Source organism: Dreissena polymorpha, chromosome 12 (genome assembly GCF_020536995.1).
Source record: "Dreissena polymorpha isolate Duluth1 chromosome 12, UMN_Dpol_1.0, whole genome shotgun sequence".
In the NCBI taxonomy this organism is placed as follows: Eukaryota; Metazoa; Mollusca; class Bivalvia; order Myida; family Dreissenidae; genus Dreissena; species Dreissena polymorpha.
The window spans coordinates 54,307,081-54,328,429 of NC_068366.1; the positions used below are offsets into that span (position 1 = coordinate 54,307,081).

At 34.1% G+C, this 21,349-nt stretch overlaps 1 protein-coding gene across 4 annotated transcripts in view; it reads left to right on the forward strand.

Moving 5' to 3' along the window:
- The window catches only part of LOC127852788 (centrosomal protein 43-like), a 45,594-nt gene extending 29,256 nt beyond the window's left edge, over nt 1–16,338 (forward strand). For 3 of the 4 annotated variants that reach the window (XM_052386762.1, XM_052386763.1, XM_052386765.1), the window contains 5 exons: nt 4,255–4,409; nt 5,772–5,840; nt 9,717–9,759; nt 10,439–10,568; nt 12,032–16,338. In XM_052386762.1, the coding sequence (XP_052242722.1) occupies nt 4,255–4,409; nt 5,772–5,840; nt 9,717–9,759; nt 10,439–10,568; nt 12,032–12,112 (478 nt within the window). In that variant the 3' untranslated portion in view covers nt 12,113–16,338. The remainder of the gene's footprint in view (nt 1–4,254; nt 4,410–5,771; nt 5,841–9,716; nt 9,760–10,438; nt 10,569–12,031) is intronic. The other variant, XM_052386766.1, reaches the window with a different exon arrangement.
- The last annotated feature ends 5,011 nt before the right edge of the window (nt 16,339–21,349 follow it).

Consider the following 21,349-nt stretch of genomic DNA (forward strand, 5'->3'; position numbering starts at 1 on the left):
TACAATGTGTTGCCACGCTTTTCCAGACGCCATATTTAATATTTGCGGTGAATGTGTTTCGGCCTTATGTATTACTTGTGTCAAAGTCTGCTCCATGTATTTTTATGGCTTGATTTAAAGTGTCAGCATCATTGGCATTGGTGTCCGCCTAGCGATTGGGAAGTAAAGGGTTCGATCCCCACTGTTAGAGCGTTCTTTAGATCTCCCCCGAAGACACCAAGTACTGGTTCCAGTCCCAGGAAATGTACTTGAAAGCATTTCAAATAAGCCTTAGGCTTTATATGCAATCAAGCTTAAATAGATAGGTTTAAACTAATTTAATATACAGTTTGGTGGTTTTCTGCCATTTAGTTGTGGTTTATGCGCTGGTTTAAGGCAGTCTCTATGAGTAGTCTTTCATAAAGTTGAACATAAATTTTCAACTATAATTACCGGTGTTACAAAAATGCATTTTATTTTCTTTTAATTATTTAAAGCGATGGTGATTTCATAATACATGTTAAATCTATCGTTCTTGTAAACTGAGTGTTAAAATACCCTTTGCAAAGAAACCAAGACGTAAAATTATAACAACTTTAATTGCCAGTGGCTTACAATGTTTTATCGTTAACAAAATGTTCCTCTTCATACTTTAGCTATGTTTTTAATAGCATATTGTTTGTGGTCTTTATTTATACCGCATGGTATTTTATAGCTATGTGTATGTGGTCAGGCAAAATGATTTTGTCTCAAGCATGAACAATGCTTCTTGTTTGAAATTATAACAATAATACCAGAGCCTGCTTAAATATGGAGACAGCTCCTTAATTATGAATAAGAACTGTATGGGTTTTAGTTAATTTTTAGCTCACCTAAGCACAATGTGCTCATTGTGAGCTTTTGTGATTGTCTTTTGTCCATCGTGTGGCGTCAACATTTGCCTGGTTAACTCTTTAAAGGCCACATTTTTTAATTTTTTTTAAAGAAATTTGGTCAGAAGATTAATGTTAATGATATCTTGGATGAGTTCGATTATGGTTCTGGTCTGTTGAAAAAAATGGAAGCCATGGGGTGGCGCATTTTTGCTTGTATGGCTATAGTAAAACCTTGTTTACACTCTAGATGCCACATTTATTGCCGATGTAATGAAATTTGGTCAGAAGATTTGTCCCAATTATATCGTAGGCAAGTTTAAAACTGGTTCTGGTTAATTGAAAAACATGGCCACCAGGGGGCGGGGCATTTTTTCTTATATACACTTGGAGACTTTTCTAACGCATCACTTAATCATATCAATATAACTCCCTTATTTTTTAACAGCTTGTGTTGAAATTTGGACCAATAATAATTAAATACATATCTAATAATGCCTTAAAATTTAATTGAAATTGAAAAACAACAAAAAATAAAACTTAACAAATTAAAAACGTCACTTCAAAGGTCAAATTCTCAAACTCGTACAAAGTTAAATAATAATAATGTGAACAGTAAAACGCAAAACTTACACGTCTTAATAACTGACCGTCTTGCAAAATGCAGATTGAGTTGTTTCGCTCCTGAATATTTACACGAGCCATGTTGTTTTTCTTTAATTAAACTTATGGTTTTTTTTTGTGTGTAAAAACTTACCTAGAGATATGAAATTGAAATTAAATTGGAATAACATGTAAATCGCCTTTTACTATACTTGGTGATTTTTCCAACGCAACACTTTTAAAACTTACATATCTCAGTAATGAGTTACTATTTTTATTTAAAATTGCACATGTGAATATTTGACTACAATATGTGCAAGCTAACGATAAAACCATTCATCCATGACGATCGGACGCTTTAGCAAGTGGGAAAGGAAGCCTGTAAAATGCAAAGTGCGCGATTGCGCTCCTGAATATTCATATGAGCTATATTGTTTTAAATAATTAAATTGAAATAAAACTAGAATTTAATCGCGTTTCACCATTTCCACGTGCAAAAATATGGAACCACACCTACCCCACGTGTTTAAGCGTCCAATCATCAAGGATGAATGATTTTATCATGAGCTTGCATAGAATGTAGTCAAACGATCGTATGTAAAATTTTAAATCAATATCTTTACTCATAACTGAGATGTTCAAGTTTGAAAAGTGATGCGTTAGAAAAGTCCCCAAGTGCATGGCTGTAGTAAAAACTTGTTAACACTCTGTAAGTCACATTTATTGTACAATCTTCATGAAACTTGGTTAGAATATTTGTTTTAAGATATCTTGTATGTGTTCTGGTCTGTTGAAAAACATGGCTGCCAGGGGGTGGGGAATATATCCTGATAAAGCTCTAGTAAAACCTTGTTAGCACTCTAATAGTTACATTTATAGTTAACTCTTCATGAAACTTGGTCAGAACCTTTGTTCTAATGATATCTTGGGCTGCACAAAACATGTCAGTTCCTTTGTATCTCAGGTGAGCGACGTTGGGCCTTTCAGGCCCACTTGTGTTACCAGCTTACCATACTTGTTGTGGTTATGATGTTTTTGTAACATAAAGCAACCTTCATATTTTGTTTAAGCGGATTTTGTCAATAATTCTAATATGTAGTGCTTGTATGACAGCTGTTATAAACAATTAAAATTAGTTCACATTTTTTTCCCAATTTAGTTGTATTTCTCATAAGTATAGCTGTGTAGTTTGATTTTGAGGTTTTCAATTTAGTTCTGGTATAGAATTGATGTTAATCTAAATATAAGAAGAATTATCAAATCCAAAATGTAAGAAGAAATATTACACCAAGATACATGTAATTTTAGCAGTTGTATTAATGTAAAAGTATCTAACAAATGCACAAATTAACATTCCCCCAGGGGTTTAATTATTAAATTTATTTCCCATCAAAAATAGTGGAGTAGTTTGGTTACCTTTTGCACAGCCCAGAAGTGTCACATGAAATCAGCTTTAACCACTAACATGTTTACCATTAGTATTTGTAAAGAATGACATGCTGTTCTATGATTGTAAATGATTATGCAATGAAATAAAGCAAATATATTTAAATTTGGATTGTTTGGTATATTTATACATATTTTATTTAAATGGTAAATACATTGTATGGAATAGAATTAAGTTACATTTATTTGCAATATTTGTTTTATTGTATCTGTTTGCTGTTAGTGGAATTATCTTTTATACTTTCATCATCATCGTCTCCAAGATTTTGTTTTCAAAATTAGCTTTATCATAGGCATCTTCATCATAATTTTTACAAATGTATCTTCTGTCTCCATTAGTATTTACCATACATACATTTCTGTCTTTAATTTGACAGACTTTAAAAGGCCAGTCAGACACCCTGTTTGACCAGGTTTTAATATTGTCAGTCATATGCCATTTGGTCAATATTTTACAAATATGTGTGTTACATATAATATACTCATATTTTGGAGTCTGATTTAGTTTTACCTTCTACAACAAATGTAATTGTTGACTTGAGGTTTGATGTAGGGGATTTTTTGCTATAAGCTGTGTCTATCTTTTCTCTGATAAATTATATATATTCACTGGACTAAGAGAGACTTTACTTAAAAAGTGTAATCCACTGTTTTGACAGGATTGATTTTCAAGATCTGCTTGACTTTGGGTAAGAACTTAGGGACGGTGTCTGAAACTTAGGTACTTACTTAGTTGTAGTGTATGATAAATTGGGTGTAAATATTCTTCTTTTTATTTATTGGTAGGATTTGATGTGGGCAGTTTAACATTAACTGACTTGTATTAATTTATTGTTTATTAATTGATTCCATTTGATAAAATGTCACTGTGTTTAAAATTGTCTTTTGAATCTTGTTTGTCAAGATATCACAGTTCATGGCAGTTTAAGACACTAGCTGATTTTTATTTGGCACATTATGAAATTTTTAAATCGCTCTTCATATTAACATTGTTTTGTACATCCTTTTTTAATTTTTAAAACTTTCATTGATTAAAGACTTGTTTCATCTTGTTTTTATGTAACACTACTTCAATCGGACTGTCTTTATGTTTTAATCATTAGACTTGATTTTGAAGTGTACTGCACTAAAACTGTTTTCATTTTAGATTTGGTGAAGTGAATTTGTATTAAAAAATGTTACATGTGTCTGGTTTGTTATTTTGTTGTTTGTAGCAGCTTATGTACTAATATCTATGTTAAATTGACTTTACTTTATTTTCTCTCATTTTCTAGTTTTTATTTCAGTCATACAGGGGATGACAATGGTAATCGCCTTTTCTAATAGTTTGTATTATATTTCCATTTCATTTTAGTGATGATAAGAGAACAGATAAGGCTTCCACTAATGGCGTTGCGGCACAGAAATCTGGGGCCGCAGGAACTAAAGGTCAGGGCCCAGGTAGCATGAGTTCCTTACAGGGTCTTCCATCACTTACAGGGGACAAAAACCAAGGGATACGAAAATCACGTAAGATTTTTGTTGTAAATCATACATCCGTTATGCATTTGTGCAAGCTTTTCAAGATTTCTTTTCACACAGTTTCTAAGCATCACTGTTTAGCATTTTTTTCTTAGCACTTACATTTTTAATTGTGTTAATGTGAAAACTGTGCATGGAATTATTATTTTCAACCTTTGGAGATAGGAAATTATTTTCAAGAAAACATATTTAAAAGGTAATGTAAATTAAAAAAAAATCTTCACAACATTTTTGGCCCACAGGGCAGTTGCCAGTGTTCCGTACAGCGCTCAACAGTGAAAAGTCCCCACGGAATCCTGGTAAACATGTTGCACATGTGTGTGTAAAAAACATGGCACCCAGAGTGTTCTCCCTTGAGAGTGGTTCCCCTTTTTTCTCATCCCATGCCAAAGGCGAAGGGCTATAGAAATTGCGTTGTCCGTCTGTCTGTCGCAAGATATATTTTTGGCAGGGTATATCTATTCAACAAATTTGCTAGTTCCCCATGTTCTTGTGTCTATACTGAAATAAGCAGAAACTTGTTATCAATTAATCGTACAAGTTGAAAACATGAGACAATTTTATGCAGCTTCCATATTGTTAATGTTGTCACTTTTACTTTCAGTTTATCTATTAAAAATGTTGAAACAAAAAGAATTAAATTTTACAAAACATCTAGCGTTGAGTCCCCCCTAAGCAATCAATTACATACCCCAAATGAGCCACATGTAGCAGACACAATGCTTTATATTTTGTAGATTCTGTGTTTCAGTTACACTTTGTTGTGATGTCTTTTTGTTTTAAACATCACTATAGACAAAAAAACATTTGGTTAACATTATTTGATGTGGAGTATTATTAGTTACACTGTTAGTAACTGATGGTGTATGAAATATACACCCTCAGTACTTTCATTTCGCTCGAGTATGGTATGAAAGTACTGAGGGTGTATAACCCATACATCATCAGTTACTAACTGTGTAACGATTATATCTCAACCGACTACTTGATTACTCAGGGTGTATGGAAAATACACCATGGGCATGTGACCGCTCTAAGCCAATGATCATTTTTGTAGGAGGTGAGATATTTGTGTGTTTTATGTGTTTTAACATGTTAGCACCAGCAAATTGTTTCCACACTTCACTGTAACACCACTGAGTTTCTAACAATGGGGACTAGGGTATTCGCTGTAAAGTCTTCATTACAGGAACATAATTAAACTTCAGAACCAACAGACTGTGCAATTTTGTTCAGTGGGATGGAATTCTCTGGCAAATCATGGTCAGTGAATTGTCATCAAAATTCAAAAACTTGTGGCCATGAATTGCACACATTATCATTAATTTGTTGCCACGTTTTTTCTCGCAGCAACGAACGAGCGGAGCGACAATCTAAGGTCAATGGACAAACGCATGGCAGATCTCGGCTTGGAAGGGGGTGGGTGCACGTAGTCTTGTGTAGCTTGGTTGTCTGGTAGAGGTTTTAATTTGGATAAATCTTTTGTCTTTTATTGTTCATGTTGTTGACTTTGTAGAAACTTGTGTTTTTATGTTATATGTTATAGAAAGGTAATGGTTTTGTTTATTCAAATTAGTATATAATATGTTTCTGTAGCAACTACTTTCACAACGAAAGGTTTACCACAAAAAACTAAAAGCAAAGTGTTGCAGATCTTTGTTAATGCTTATGGTCATTGCATAGGAATTTCTTAAAAGTGAAATGGAAACATTAAGAACATTCCACTTTGTCGTTAGAACAACTGCAGTTTTGGGTGATTTTCTGTTAACAAACAGTTCAAAGTTTAAATATAATTCAATCGCTATAATGCAATTCTTTTACTTTTGCTTTGTCATTAGTAGATTGCATCTAATGATGATGTGTCGAAATTAAGCTTTATATGTCTAGTTACTATGCGCTTTTTAATGGATTTATACATGCACTAAACAAATAAATAAGACATAATTGCCCGATTGATTTTTATGTTAAACATGCAAAGCGCATTCACAGAAAAACAGATGTTGGTGTGTGCAATCTATCGAAATGTTAGAACAAAGCTAAAATGGGGGTAGACAGAGAACATAAGAAAAGTTTGTTTTAAAATTCCTCTCTTTCTTCTTTTTTTAATTCCCCCGGATCGATAGGTATATTGTTTTTGTCCTGTCTGTCTGTCTGTCTGTCCGTCCGTCCGTCCGTCAGTCTGCCCGCCCGCCCACCCGTCCGCCCGCCCGTCCGTCCGTCTGTCTGTCATTCTGTCTGTCATTCTGTCCAAAACTTTAACCTTGGTTAAAGTTTGATAACTTTTGCAATATTGAACATACCAACTTGGTGATAAGTCAAGGTCATCCTTCAAGGTCAAATATTTTATTTTTCTTTCCTAAATCTTAATCTTCATTAAAGTTTTATCATAACTTTTTTAATATTGAACACAGCAACTTTATATTTGGCATGCACGTGTATCTCGTGGAGCTGCACATTTTGAGTGGTGAAATGTCAATATCAAGGTCATCCTTCAAGGTCAAAGGTCAAAAATTTAAAAAAAATCATTTCTTCAATCAATCTCTTACTTACTTCTCGTGGAGCTGCACATTTTGAGTGGTGAAAGGTCAAGGTCAACCTTCAAGGTCAAAAGTCAAAATATTAAAAAAAATAAAAAATAATAACTTTTTTTATATTGAACTTAGCAACTTCATATTTGGCATGCATGTGTATCGCGTGGAGCTGCACTTTTTGAGTGGTAAAAGGTCAAGGTCATCCTTCAAGGTAAAAGGTATAAAAAAAAAGCGGCCCATTAGGGGGCATTGTGTTTCTGACAAACACTTCTCTTGTCTCACTTTATTATAGTGTGATTATTGATATTCAACTTTAATGACCAAACTTGTCCAATAAGAAAAATATGGATTCAGTTTGTAGTTTTCTAAACAACAACATTATTTCAGATTAATTTTTGGTATATTTATTATGCCCCCCTTCGAAGAAGAGGGGGTATATTGCTTTGCTCATGTCGGTCGGTCGGTCGGTAGGTCGGTCGGTCGGTCCGTCCACCAGGTGGTTGTCGTATGATAACTCAAGAACGCTTGGGGCTAGGATCATGAAACTTCATAGGTACATTGATCATGACTCGCAGATGACCCCTATTGATTTTGAGGTCACTAGGTCAAAGGTCAAGGTCACGGTGACCCGAAATAGTAAAATGGTTTCCGGATGATAACTCAAGAACGCATACGCTTAGGATCATGAAACTTCATGGGTAGATTGATCATGACTCGCAGATGACCCCTATTGATTTTGAGGTCACTAGGTCAAAGGTCAAGGTCACGGTGACCCGAAATAGTAAAATGGTTTCCGGATGATAACTCAAGAACGCATACGCCTAGGATCATGAAACTTCATGGGTAGATTGATCATGACTCGCAGATGACCCCTATCAATTTTGAGGTTACTAGGTCAAATGTCAAGGTCACGGTGACCCGAAATAGTAAAATGGTTTCCGGATGATAACTCAAGAACGCATACGCCTAGGATCATGAAACTTCATGGGTAGATTGATCATGACTCGCAGATGACCCCTATCAATTTTGAGGTCACTAGGTCAAAGGTCAAGGTCACGGTGACCCGAAATAGTAAAATGGTTTCCGGATGATAACTCAAGAACGCATACGCCTAGGATCATGAAACTTCATGGGTAGATTGATAATGACTTGCAGATGACCCCTATTGTTTTTGAGGTCACTAGGTCAAAGGTCAAGGTCACGGTGACCTGAAATAGTAAAATGGTTTTCGGATGATAACTCAAGAACGCATACGCCTAGGATCATGAAACTTCATAGGTAGATTGATCATGACTCGCAGATGACCCCTATTGATTTTGAGGTCACAAGGTCAAAGGTCAAGGTCACGGTGACCCGAAATAGTAAAATGATTTTCGGATGATAACTCACGAACGCTTTTGCCTAGGATCATGACACTTCATAGGTACATTGATCGTGACTCGCAGATGACCCCTATTGATTTTCATGTCACTAGGTCAAAGGTCAAGGTCACAGTGACAAAAATCGTACTCACACAATGGCTGCCACTACAATGGACAGCCCATATGGGGGGGGCATGCATGTTTTACAAACAGCCCTTGTTATCAATTTATTTTCATATCAGATAACAGTTTCAGTTTGTTGCTTTTTAAACAACAACAATATTTCAGATTAATTTGTGGTTTATTTGTAATCCATTAATTGTCTTAGCCGATAATAGTTTTGCTTTGAATTTTAATAATACACAGTTTGATCCATTTATTTTATTCTAACAGTTACTGTTATCAGTTCTTAACGTGTGCCTTAGAAATGTTAAAAAAATACTGCTGCAAGACTAGAATGCCTTATTGTTTGTATGAAGACAATTCTTTTTTATGTCCCCCACTATAGTAGTGGGGGACATATTGTTTTTGCCCTGTCTGTCTGTTGGTCTGTCTGTCTGTTTGCGCCAACTTTAACATTTTGCAATAACTTTTGCTATATTGAAGATAGCAACTTCATATTTGGCATGCATGTGTATCTCATGAAGCTGCACATTTTGAGTGGTGAAAGGTCAAGGTCATCCTTCAAGGTCAGAGGTCAAATATATGTGGCCCAAATCGCTTATTTTATGAATACTTTTGCAATATTGAAGATAGCAACTTGATATTTGGCATGCATGTGTATCTCATGGAGCTGCACATTTTGAGTGGTGAAAGGTCAAGGTCAAGGTCATCCTTCACAAGGTCAAGGTCATCCTACAATGTCAAACATCATATAGGGGGACATTGTGTTTCACAAACACATCTTGTTTATCTCTGGTTTCTTATGTTTTACATACATTTCAATCTGGCTTAGTTAATTTATTTATCCGCAAGAGCATTTAAAAAATATTTTATGTAAATGAATTTCAAAACATAAAGCTTTAGTTTTATTTCTGTATTTTTCAATGCCCATCGAAGATGACTATAGATAGAACTTGAGGAAACATGTAAGAAGTGATCAGCCCATCAAAATTCATTTTGATATCTTGTGTGGCAAAACAATAAAATGGCCCTTAATGCATGTGCAAAAATTTCGTCCCAGATTAGCCTGTGCAGTCCACACAGGATTATAATTGAAAACACTTTTTGCACTTTGTTTAAAAAGGGACTTCAGGTTTACAAAAAATTCCATGAAAGCAAAAAGTATGGTCCCTGATTAGTCTGTGTGGACTGCACAGGCAAATCTGGGATGACATTTTTCACACATGCACCAAGCTTGATTTAACCTGAGTGAGGCTATATAATAATGTGTACTATTTCAGATGCTCAAGATTATTCATATGAAGAAGACTTCCAGAGTGAAGGGTAAGTACAAAGAGTTTTAACCCTTTCCCCTACTCAGAAGCAAAGTGAAAATGGCTATATGCAACCAGCATAAAACCAGAACAGCCTGCGAGTAACTTGCAGTCTGTTCAGGTTTTATGCTGTTTGCTGCTTATCAGTATCTAAGGGTTGGAAATGAAGCCTTTAAAACTTGAATTTAGTAAGAAAGGTCTTCAATTAATAATTAAATTTAACTTTCTATGGGACTACAAATGCGTCAAAATAGGTATCTAAGTGGGAAAGGATTAAGACATGATGTATCGATTCACTTTGCCTTACATTTAGTTAGCTTTTGGCTACACATGGCATTTTGCTGAACTTCATTTATTTAATTGATAATCACAACAATTTGTTTCATAAAGTCATTGAAATTACTTAATTCCGTAGAGTTGAGTGTCTTACAGTATGCACGGTATCTTTGAAAATAGTGCATAGCGACTTTTAAATGTGAAAGTATTGTAAGTATTTTGCGCTCAGAGGCAGAGTGAAAATGGCTATATGCATACATGCATACAACCAGAACAGCCTGGGAGTAACTTGCAGTCTTTTGCGTTCTTTGCTGTTTGCTGCTTATCAGTATCTCAGGGTGGGAAATAAAGCGTTTAAAACCTGAATCAAATAAGAAATGTCTTAAACTCGACTATCGATGTATCACTTCTAGGCACAGCATAAGTCAGAGGAACCGTTCGGAGGTGAAGTCGGACCAGAATGGCAGCATAGCCGAGGAGATAGAGGAGGACATTGAGGAGGTGTCCATAGAGGGGGACTTCCTGCACAGCGAGAAAAGTGCAGTACGTACCGCAAGTGTGACCTTCCTCAGTGGCTTGATCTGGGCCTATATTCACTAACCCATACATAGATTTAAGTTTTAAGAAAAGACTTAAAAACCCAAGAAACATATGTTCAGCATTTGAATATATACAGACTAAAAATGTAGTTTAAAAAATAAATAAATTGTTCACAATTGTGTATTAGAGGTGTTCAGTTCCATGTTATATATTAAACTACTATATTGTACCTTTTGACTTTAAAACATCACTGTTTCAAGAATATTATCAACTTTTAGACTTAATTAAAAGAATAAGACAGTGAAAAGCCATGATCTGATGGTGCTTTCTATAGCAAATGTCAAACTGGTATTTGGGCCACTATGGTTTGACATACAACAGCCTCGCGTGCCTAACTTAAACCTTTGCCGCTTAAAATGATATGACTATATGCAACCAGCATAAAACCAGAACAGCCTGCAAATAACTCGCAGTCTGTTCAGGTTTTATGCTGTTTGCTGCTCATCAGTATCTTAGGTTTGGAAATGAAGACTGTTAAACTTTAGTATTGTACGGGTAAGAAAGGTCCTTAATATTATTAGATTTCTAAGGGACTGCAAACAAATCAAAGTGTGATAAAGAGTTCTCTGATGGGTGTTTCTGTGGTTATTGTCAAACTAGGAACTGGACAACGATTGTTGGATGTTTGTATGGCAACTGTCAAATATTGAATAGTGCCCCAGTATACCATAACATACATTTTCCTAATACATGTCAGGCCTTACCCTGTCTCAAAAATTTATTTAGCCAATTTCGCCTTGCTATGGCAAAATTCTTCTGTTTTTGGCTATTAAATAAGTTTTAATGATAAAAAAGTTGTAGCCAAGTAGAATTTTCTTCAGCCAAATAGGTCAATTTGTAGCGATTTGCTCATTTGGTGAATGGCAGAGTAAGCCCTGTATGTAACTTAATGGTTATTTCTGCTTAATCACTCCATGCAAATAAATGATGATTCTCAATTTCTAATGAATTGTTGCAAGTTCAGTAAAACAGCCATACAAATTGTTATATTAGTACATGATATAATGCAGATATATTTACTAGTGTCCACTCGTATTAAAAGGCACACAATCACACTACCCTCCCAAACACACACTCCTACTGAGGAAAATGTAATGCCTTTTGTAGCGTTTTACAGGGAATACCTGAAAGTCTGGTATGTCTTTAAATAATCATTAAATAAATAGTTCTTATAGAAACGGCTTGTTCTCACTAGCCTATTGTTAGACTTGAGAATAATGTATAGATAGGGTGTGGGTCAAGGTCAAAGTCGTATCAAAACAGATACATGACTAAAATTAACATTACATAAATAGGGTTAATGGTAAATTTTAAAAATGATAATTTTGTTTAAAAATTATAATTTTGTTGTCTTTGAATTTCCACATTTTTGTATTCATAAATCTTTTTGTTATTTTATATTTTAGTTTGATGATATTACAACAGACCGAACCATATCCCAGGTGGAAACAGGGTACGACTACATTGAGGAATTGCAGTCACCATAGCAACCCATTGGGATCACCTTGGTGAAGAAGTGCTAATAGCAGACTACTTTTCCACGTCTGATCCATTACTCTGTGGTAGCATGACATTTCTGTTTAATTTATTAACTTTTCTGATATTTATTGAGTACTGTCACGATAAGAAAACTTACAGTTTTAAGGACTGAAAAATTGATGGATTTTTTTTCTTTTTTGGGTTTATCTCCCTTTGTACAATAATTGGTAGAATTCCAAAGTCAGTCGAGGGAAAAGATAAATCTAGTTGTGTAAATGTGCTCAAGCACCAGGGAATGTTTATTTAAAAAGACTTGTATTAAGTATATGCATAGCTCTAATGTCAAAGCAACAATTCCTATGTGCAAAAACAAAACATTTAACAAGATTTCATGTTTGTTGTGGGAATAGTCATGAGAATTGTCCCAATGTGTCAGGATTTTTTTTATAATTGCTGCAATCCCTGGAAGATTAATAACCTGTAACTAAATCAAAGAAAGAATGAATAAATGGTTATATAGGGTGTTAGTTAATAATTATGAGTATTATTAGTACAGTTGATAGTTTTATAAATGTGAAAAGACATAAGCAAATACTGCAAACTTGTTTAATACTGACCCAAATCCATTTTGAAGAAGTATCTAGGAAAACATGGTGTTTGTAACTGTAGAATGGAAATAGAGGTTATCATAGAGATTATAATTGTTGGATTTTTATTATCAGTTAGGTTATTTTCTATATACAAAGTTTATTTTACATGGTTTTGTTTAATGTAGTTGCAACACTTGTTTTCTCTAAGTAGAGCACTTGTTAATTTATCAGTAGAAATTAATTATAAAAAAATATTCAGGAATAGTGCATGCATCATGCAATCGTCCTTGCTTTGGGGGCCAAAGGTTAATACTAGTAACTAGTTACAGTAGCTAATGAGAACAAAGAAAACTACCGCATTCAGATGTGAGTACAATTCATTGAACTCTTTAGCTCTATAGTATTGTTTAACCCTTTTCAGATACGTCTTTTGACGAATTTGTGGTCCCTTAGCAAATTACATTTAATTAAAGACCTTTCCTACTAGATTCACATTTTAAAGGCTTCATTTCCAACCCTAAGATACTGATAAGCAGCAAACAGCATAAAACCTGAACAGACTGCGAGTTACTCGCAGGCTGTTCTGGTTTTATGCTGGTTGCAAAAGCCATTTTCACTTGGCTTCTTATGGGGGAAAAAGTTAAAGTATCTTGGTGTCTCCTAACAAGAGACGAGAGATTTATCCTAAAGTGTACAAGCGTTTGGAAAAACACACCAATCTGCTGATATTAACAAAACTGACCCATCTAGAATTCCTTTGAAATTGCTTACCACTTCAACAGGTATCATTTGAATGAATCTACTATTGGTTGATAAAATGGGTCAGCGTTGTTTGCACCAGTCAGATTAGTGTTTTTTTTTTTCATAGTCTAGACTGTATTGCAATATTTTATTAGTCTGTTGTGGTCCCAGTCTTTGGTCAAACAAAAAATTGTACGATTGTGAGGCTTATACAAGGAAAAATGAGTAATCCGAAGCAAACTGTTTTTTTTATATTTTGTTTATGCTTTAATGAATCATCACTTTTTATCAGCTCAATCATTTTGTTCATGATGAAGCGAATACAAATAATTCTTAACTTGATATTAATTGCATCATGCATTATTACAGACATCGCTATTAAAGGGACTCGTTCACAAACTTGCTATTTTTGAAGAATGCAAAAATAATGTTTTTAATCACAAACCTTATAAATTTGGAAAAAAAAGAATGCATGTTTACAAAGAAGAGTAATATAAAATAATTATGATGGTATGACAGGAATTGAAATTTTAAATAAAATTGCCTTCACTAGTTTTCAAACTCTTGGAGCAAAATCCAACATATTGCCATAGGGCCATTCAGGCATTAGAATTAATAAGCATATGTGAAATGCTTAATAAGTAATTCATATACAAGTGTTTTCCAAAATATCAATGAAACTCATTAATATGCCCATTTTTTTGGACTGATGAATCTCATATGATTTTTTTCTTTATTAATCGACCCATTTATGCCTAGCGTCTAGAAAAAAGGCCTTGGCAAACAGCGTAGACCCAGATGAGACGCCGCATGATGCGGCAACTCACCAGGGTCTGCGCTGTTTGCTTAAAGGAATTTCTGTAAGAAATATTCTTAATATAGAAATTAGTATACTTGAAATCCCTAATTTTGGACATACATTGATCCAATTCAGAAGGATGGGAGAGTCCACTTGGCATAAATGGGTTAATTTATCAATTGTGAAAATAGGTAAACAAGTCCCTTTAAGTTCTGAAGAAGTACCATCAAGTTGAAATGCTCACTCATTGAGTCCATTTGTAAGATGCATTCTGGTAGGGCTGTGAAGGTTTTGTTCATGTTGCATGTCATTCAATACAACTACAACGCTTTCATCTAGAGTGGTATTGAAACAAGAACACGTATACAGTTTGTATATACAAATATGGTAGAGATTGAGAAAATTTAATTTCTTCATAAGGGAGATTAGTGGTGATTATGTCACTTTGTATAATGTTGTGCTTGTTAAAGAATATACGAATTTGTTATATTGGACTGTTAAATCCAACATAACCTACACTTGTTATGTTTCATTACTGCACTGTATACACATTAGGCATTTTATTCATGCAGTTATGTGCCCAGGTGATATTGGCGATCTGTCTCACTTATATATTATTCTGTCGCAAAGATTCTCCAATATGTATAATTCCCCATGTAAAGATTTTTTTAATTGAACATGAGTTTTAAAATAGCATGGAATGTAAAGTTAACAAATAGAAAATAATCCTAGTGAATGTGTATTAATTAGATATAAATTTCACTAGTCAGTAACTAAGTATTTACAAGTTAATTATACATTTTGGTGATAAGCGAATGGAATATTTCGTGGTTTTGGTGTTACAATGGTTTGTATCGAACTCGGCAATTGTGTGAAATTATATTCCACTAGCCCTGTGACCTCTAGATATACAATATCAACTCGTGATATACATCCCATCAGAACAACACAGTCATGTAAAAAATGCCCTCCACTCGAACTGTAGGCTGGTGAAATACAACACAGCATCAAGTCATGAGATACAAGTCATCGGAACATCACATTTATTTCTGCTTGATCTGTCTGTCTTTGATATTATACATGTAGTTTCATGTTAAACCCGCAATTTGCATCAGCTTGCAGTGTCTTAAAAGCGCTATTCTGTCCTGTTCCAAAATGTGTTCTGTTTAGTCTATTACAATTGTATACATGTGTATGTTTTCTTTCACCGAAACGTGTTATGTAATTGTCACTCCGTTGCATGTCACGTGTATTTACCCTCAACCATGTTAAGACCCAACAGTTTTTTTGTTAAGTATGCACAAAAAAATAACTAAATTAATTTAGAAAGAATATATTGATCTATTTGATTTTCGCCCATGTTTGACTTATGCAGACTTTGCAAAACAATGAAATTATATGATGTTTATTTCTGACTCCGCATCTTTTGCCATGTTATGTGTCCTGCATTTAAATGTACATTCAAAAATTAATATCTCAGATTTTTCTGGCGCAAGTTGAAATATTAGATAATATCTCAGATTTGTATGGCTTAAATACAAATATTATTTTAAGCACTAAATGTTAAGTGACAATTAGCATATTTGTACACTATTTTAATAATTTGATGTACTTAATTTTATTTCCACGTGCTAGAATCGTCATTTGTTCATTGCAAAGCATAGTTTGCACATGTTATTTTTTGTCCAATTAATTATATACTAGTATTGTGTATCATGTTCATTATTTGTTATAATTTATTGACCAGGTTTTACAGTTTTGCGATTCATGAGTTTAATTTATCAAATTGACTTAAATACATATGTATATTGTTCATATAAATTATTTATTTGATTGATATGATCTAAAAATAATGTGTGTATATTCGAAATTTCTTTTGTAGATCTCACATGTAGTACGATTTAAGTGACATGTGTATTAATATTTCACCAAATTAAATGCTATAATTGACAACTTTTAGTTTTATTGTAAATTTTTGCATACTTAACACTGCATTTGTTTAACTTATACAACATCAGCTGATTCATTATTGTAAATACTGTAAACATGGTTTTTGTATAGTGATTACTAACATATGACGATAAAATATATATATTTGTAAGTATCTTATGTTTTTTTTGTTGCTATTCCAAATTCCCAATTTTCGATTGTAGATATTTTTCATCCCGGAATATTCTAATATTCTGTAGACATGGTGGTCCCACTGGCAAAAAGCGCATTGCCCGAGTACAGCAGGCAACGTACACTTACGTGTTATACCCAAACCCCGCCCCTCAACAAAGTATAAGCGGGAAACCCTTTTCCATCTTCTCCATACACAACTCGCACATATTTTGGTTTGAAATTTATTTCATGATAAAACGTCATTTTCAATGTATTAACAAAACAATTCCCGCGAGTGAACAGACTTGGCATTCGTTTTAACAAACACCCGGTAGCTTGTCAAAAGAAGAAATGGAAATAGTAATACACATTCACGAGCAACAACTTAAGTTGTTTCTAGGAATTGAAAATGTATCAACGAAGGCATGCTAAACAAAAAAAGACGCGTAAGTAACGATATAAAATTTAAAAGATACAAAAAAAACTGAAATAAAACGTGATCATAGATATTTGTAGGGAGTTGTTCACAACATTTTTTCCTCTATACAAACAAGTAATTAAGTAACACCTCTGACTTAAGAATGTTGAAAATATTGGTAACAGTATGTATAATTATCACTCGAAATCAGTAAAATAATATAGCGTTTGTAAATGTATTGCTGAAAAAGAGTTTCAAATAAATTTCCATTATATATGCCTGAGGGATGCAGTGGAAGCGAGTGCGGTTGTGTTGCTAAAGGCTTCACGTTGTTCCTGGGAGGCCGGTTTACTCAATTTGTGTTCTTGCTTACAAGTTTTTAACTTTTCCAAAAAGAACAGGGTTTTTAGCATACCCGTAGCAAGGGGTGTGTGTGTGGGGGTGGGGTGCGTTGGCACCCATTTTTTTTTACCAGTAAAAAATGGTAGCATAAGTTGCACCCAACTTTATTCGACGCAAAAACGGTAATTTATCTTTTCCCTGAATCCAGGGAGTCTTCGTTTTTAAGCGTTACATTAATGTTGAATTCAATAGGCAACCAACCGACAGGTCACGATATAATTAATATATCGATGAAGTCATTTCCAAGATATCGCGTGATTGTTATTTACAATTAACCCTAGAATTGTTGAAATCAACAGCTGTTTTGACAGCAAAATGTGAGACGATCTAAGAAGACGGTCCTGACGAAGGTAGGCTAGCCTAAATAGTTAACTAAGAATTAATCTTGTACAACATGCCCGACATCATATCGCGACGTTCCCTTCTACATCCCCGCAAAATGGAATTGGAATCTTTGTTATAAATAGATATTTGTTTTCTGTATAATGCAAAATTATTAACCTGGCACCCTAATCCGTATAAACTCGATATGCATTTATAGATATTTGATACAAAATGATTGTTTTGTAACTTTTGTTATCGTTATTGATGTTAAAGCTATAACTGTAGACACCTAATAGATATATTGTATATTCTTATCATGGGTTGAAATCCCAGTCCAATAACCTTTTCAACAATCATCTGAATAGCTGGAAAAATTATATAAATAAATAATCTTATAAAAAGAAAATGCATTTTAGATGATTATTAACGGAATGCAATGTCAGCTTCCGAAAATGACTGAAATCAATGAACACCCTGTCGACTATTGCCGAAGACTAATGAGTCACTGGTTAATAACTTTGCATTATACCACGAGTTAAACAATTACACATTGTCCATAGCATTTTCGACAGACTTCATTGTCTTTTTATTATATTCCATTACAACTATTTTCGCATCACCTAATGTTGTTTCCAGCAAAAAATTTCAGCTGTGCTCAAAACAGGATATTTTTTTGTTGTAAGGCAAGAAAACAAATCATGTTTAAAAAGCAATGTAGCGTTTTTGCAGTTTACCAACACTTAATGGAATCTGTTCTGCTCCACATACCGAAGTTTTCACAATGTTTTAATTATGTCAAACTTGACAATAGTATATATGCCCTACTCTTAAACAGGCGTTATTATAAATTTAAAACGTTGTAACATTTGATCAGGTGGACGTTAACGTTTAATGTTCATTAACTGTTACGGATCTTGGGCAGAATAGGCAAATATGTCCTTTTAGATTTTCGCTCTCCAAATTTCCTTGTTCATTTGTGGGACATAGATACCATACAACAAATGAGTAGATTGAAAAGGGCTGGCGCATAGCGCCAACCAGCTTTATTAATTGCTAAATAAGAAAGCAATAACGCAAATAAACCATCAAAAATGGGCAAAATTGTCCCATAAAGTTGGACGAACAACAAAGTCCATAAAGTTGGACGAACAACAAAGTTCGGCATAAAATCACCGTGGCATATGTATATTATTCATGCAAGTAATCATTATACAGTGAAATGACAACACAATAAGATCACAGAAAAAAATACATTGAAAAACATAACGAAGCAGGAGGAAGATGTGGGATGGTGGTTAAAATTGCGCTTCAGACACAATGAAATCTGCTTTGTTCGGATGAAGTGATGCTACTTCCGGTATAAATTAGAAGGTTACAAAGCAGTTAGTAGCGAGTGAGTACGCTTTAAATATAAAAAAATTTATTACTCCTGCGTCTTATAAATTATAATTTTATATTTTCGCTCTCCAAATTTCCTTGTTCATTTGTGGACATTGTTACTATACAACAAATGAGTGGATTGAAAAGGGCTGGCGCAGAAGCGCCAACCAGCTTTATTAATTGCTAAATAAGAAAGCAATAAAGCAAATAAACCATCAAAAATGGGCAAAATTGTCCCATAAAGTTTGACGAACAACAAAGTCCTCAAACAAGTCCAATTATATTTTTTTCATCAACGTCCTGGTATACATTGTTAAGAACTGTGAGACCATAGGGCCAGTAGTTTGTGGTTTAAGGGTCTTTATGAAGCCTAAATTGTTAGGAATGTTTTGAAATTCGTTTAGAAAAAGAAACCTAATTTTGTATAAATAGTTATAAAAAAACGTAACCATTTGATTTATGTTTAATATTGGTGCAGATTAGAGAATACCCAGTCAGTGTTTGTTGTACAATACACTATTAGCACGTTTAGAGCAATGCTAGGCCTCTGGTACGTACTATCCATAGAAGCAGACAAACAATTGTTTTGAAAAAAAGTCAAATATTTCCTTTTAATTTGCTTGGTTTATGAATGGTAGAGTTTTTGAATGGTAAAATACATCAACTTTATCAAGATTCCAAGAGTCCAATAAATAATGATATTTGAACAGTTCTTATAGTTGATTTTACATTCTATACATTTGTTGTTGCATATGTAAACAAAGTATACATGTGTCGGGTTAAACACCGTAAAAATTAATTAATTTCTTTCACTGATCGAAAAAGGTGATTATTGAAAAACGGTATTGTGGAATGCATGTATGCTATATCATATTCATGTCGATCAGTCACTGAGTATGGCCAATCAAAGTGAAATTTCATATAAAAAATACTCTATAACCTCAGTCTCTAAGTACATATAAAAGTCACCAGAATGCAGGATTTTACGTTTCATTTTCAAAATTTTCTCAGGAGAGGACCTCTAAATCCCCTGATTGCAGGAGGGGACATTCCCTCCCGCATGTCCCCTGCCGCACCTACCCCTTTCGCCACTTCGTTGATAAATAAAAATCGTTGATGGGAAAATTCGCACCATACTTTTCAAAACTCTGGCTACGGGCCTGTTTAGCTAACTACATTTAATAACATTTTTTTAATGCATTAAATAGTTTTAAGTCCTTTCAATGCCTTTTTAAATATGCACGTATTGTGTCGTATTGTAAATCATACGAATTTTACACGATACTGATTATAGACGTATCCGCTTGCATGATTACATATGGGGAAATCCCTAAACAAAATCGGTTAATGACTCAAAGCGTGCATGTATAGGCCTATGTAGTTGATTTTAATTGTGTTTCTCTCAACTGTTATTTAAGCGACTTCCTTCTTTCAAAAAAGCACCTTCATTCGTTCAGTGCTATTTTTATTTACCTAGCACACACCTCAACATGTTTAGAATTAACACAAAATAGTAAAGGCGTCGATTATTTTATTCCGCGTGAACTCTGCACCCAGTACGTGTACCTGAAACTGGAGCAAGCGCATATTTTTCGCTTCAATGCTAATAAAAATTCTAAATTCGCTTTAGCCTTGAAACTCAAGGCCAGCATGAAACGAGTTACCTCCAATCAGCTGTTGAACAGCTGTTTTCTTCAGTGGATTCTATTTAAAGAATGGGTTGAACTTTTAAGACTGACTAAGTATATTTATTTCAGAAATTAACATAGAATCAACATTTGTCTGTCTGTCTGTCTGTCTGTCTGTCTGTCTGTCTGTCTGTCTGTCTGTCTGTCTGTCTGTCTGTCTGTCTGTCCGTGTCCGTCCGTCCGCCCGTCCGTCCGTCCGTCCGTCCGTCTGTTCGTCTATCTGTTTGACGAGTTTTCTTAACTAGGACTACTAGGACTATGGAATGTATGCGGTTAATCTAAAATGGTTCAATAAGAAATAGATAGGTTTTGTAAGAAAGAACGCACGTTAATAAACATGAACACACAAAAGTCTAATGATGTTATTAAAACTCTCACCCTTGCCATTGTAAGAAAACACCACGATATTGTATTAGCCAAGTTCAATACTAAAACTCATTATGAGTGCATACTTTTTATGCTATTCATAGAAGACATATTCGTAAAAAATATTATCATAATTACTAGTATGTATTGACGACAATAGGTGTGGGCGTTAAACTTAAATTTCTTTCTACCAAATGTCAAAACTGACTCGTGGCGTTTTTAAAAGTTTTATCATTACAAAACTAAATCGTTATAGCATATGTCGGTCCCAAAATGCAGACTGCTTTATGTTCTCTTATTCCGTTACTAAATACCGTGTCCATAAACTCATTCAAATAAAAGTAAAACTATTTTGAGTGAACAAAATGCGACCTTATTTACGGACGCCTAAAAAATCGGTCAATAATGTGAAACCTTCGTTCGAATTTTTAAAT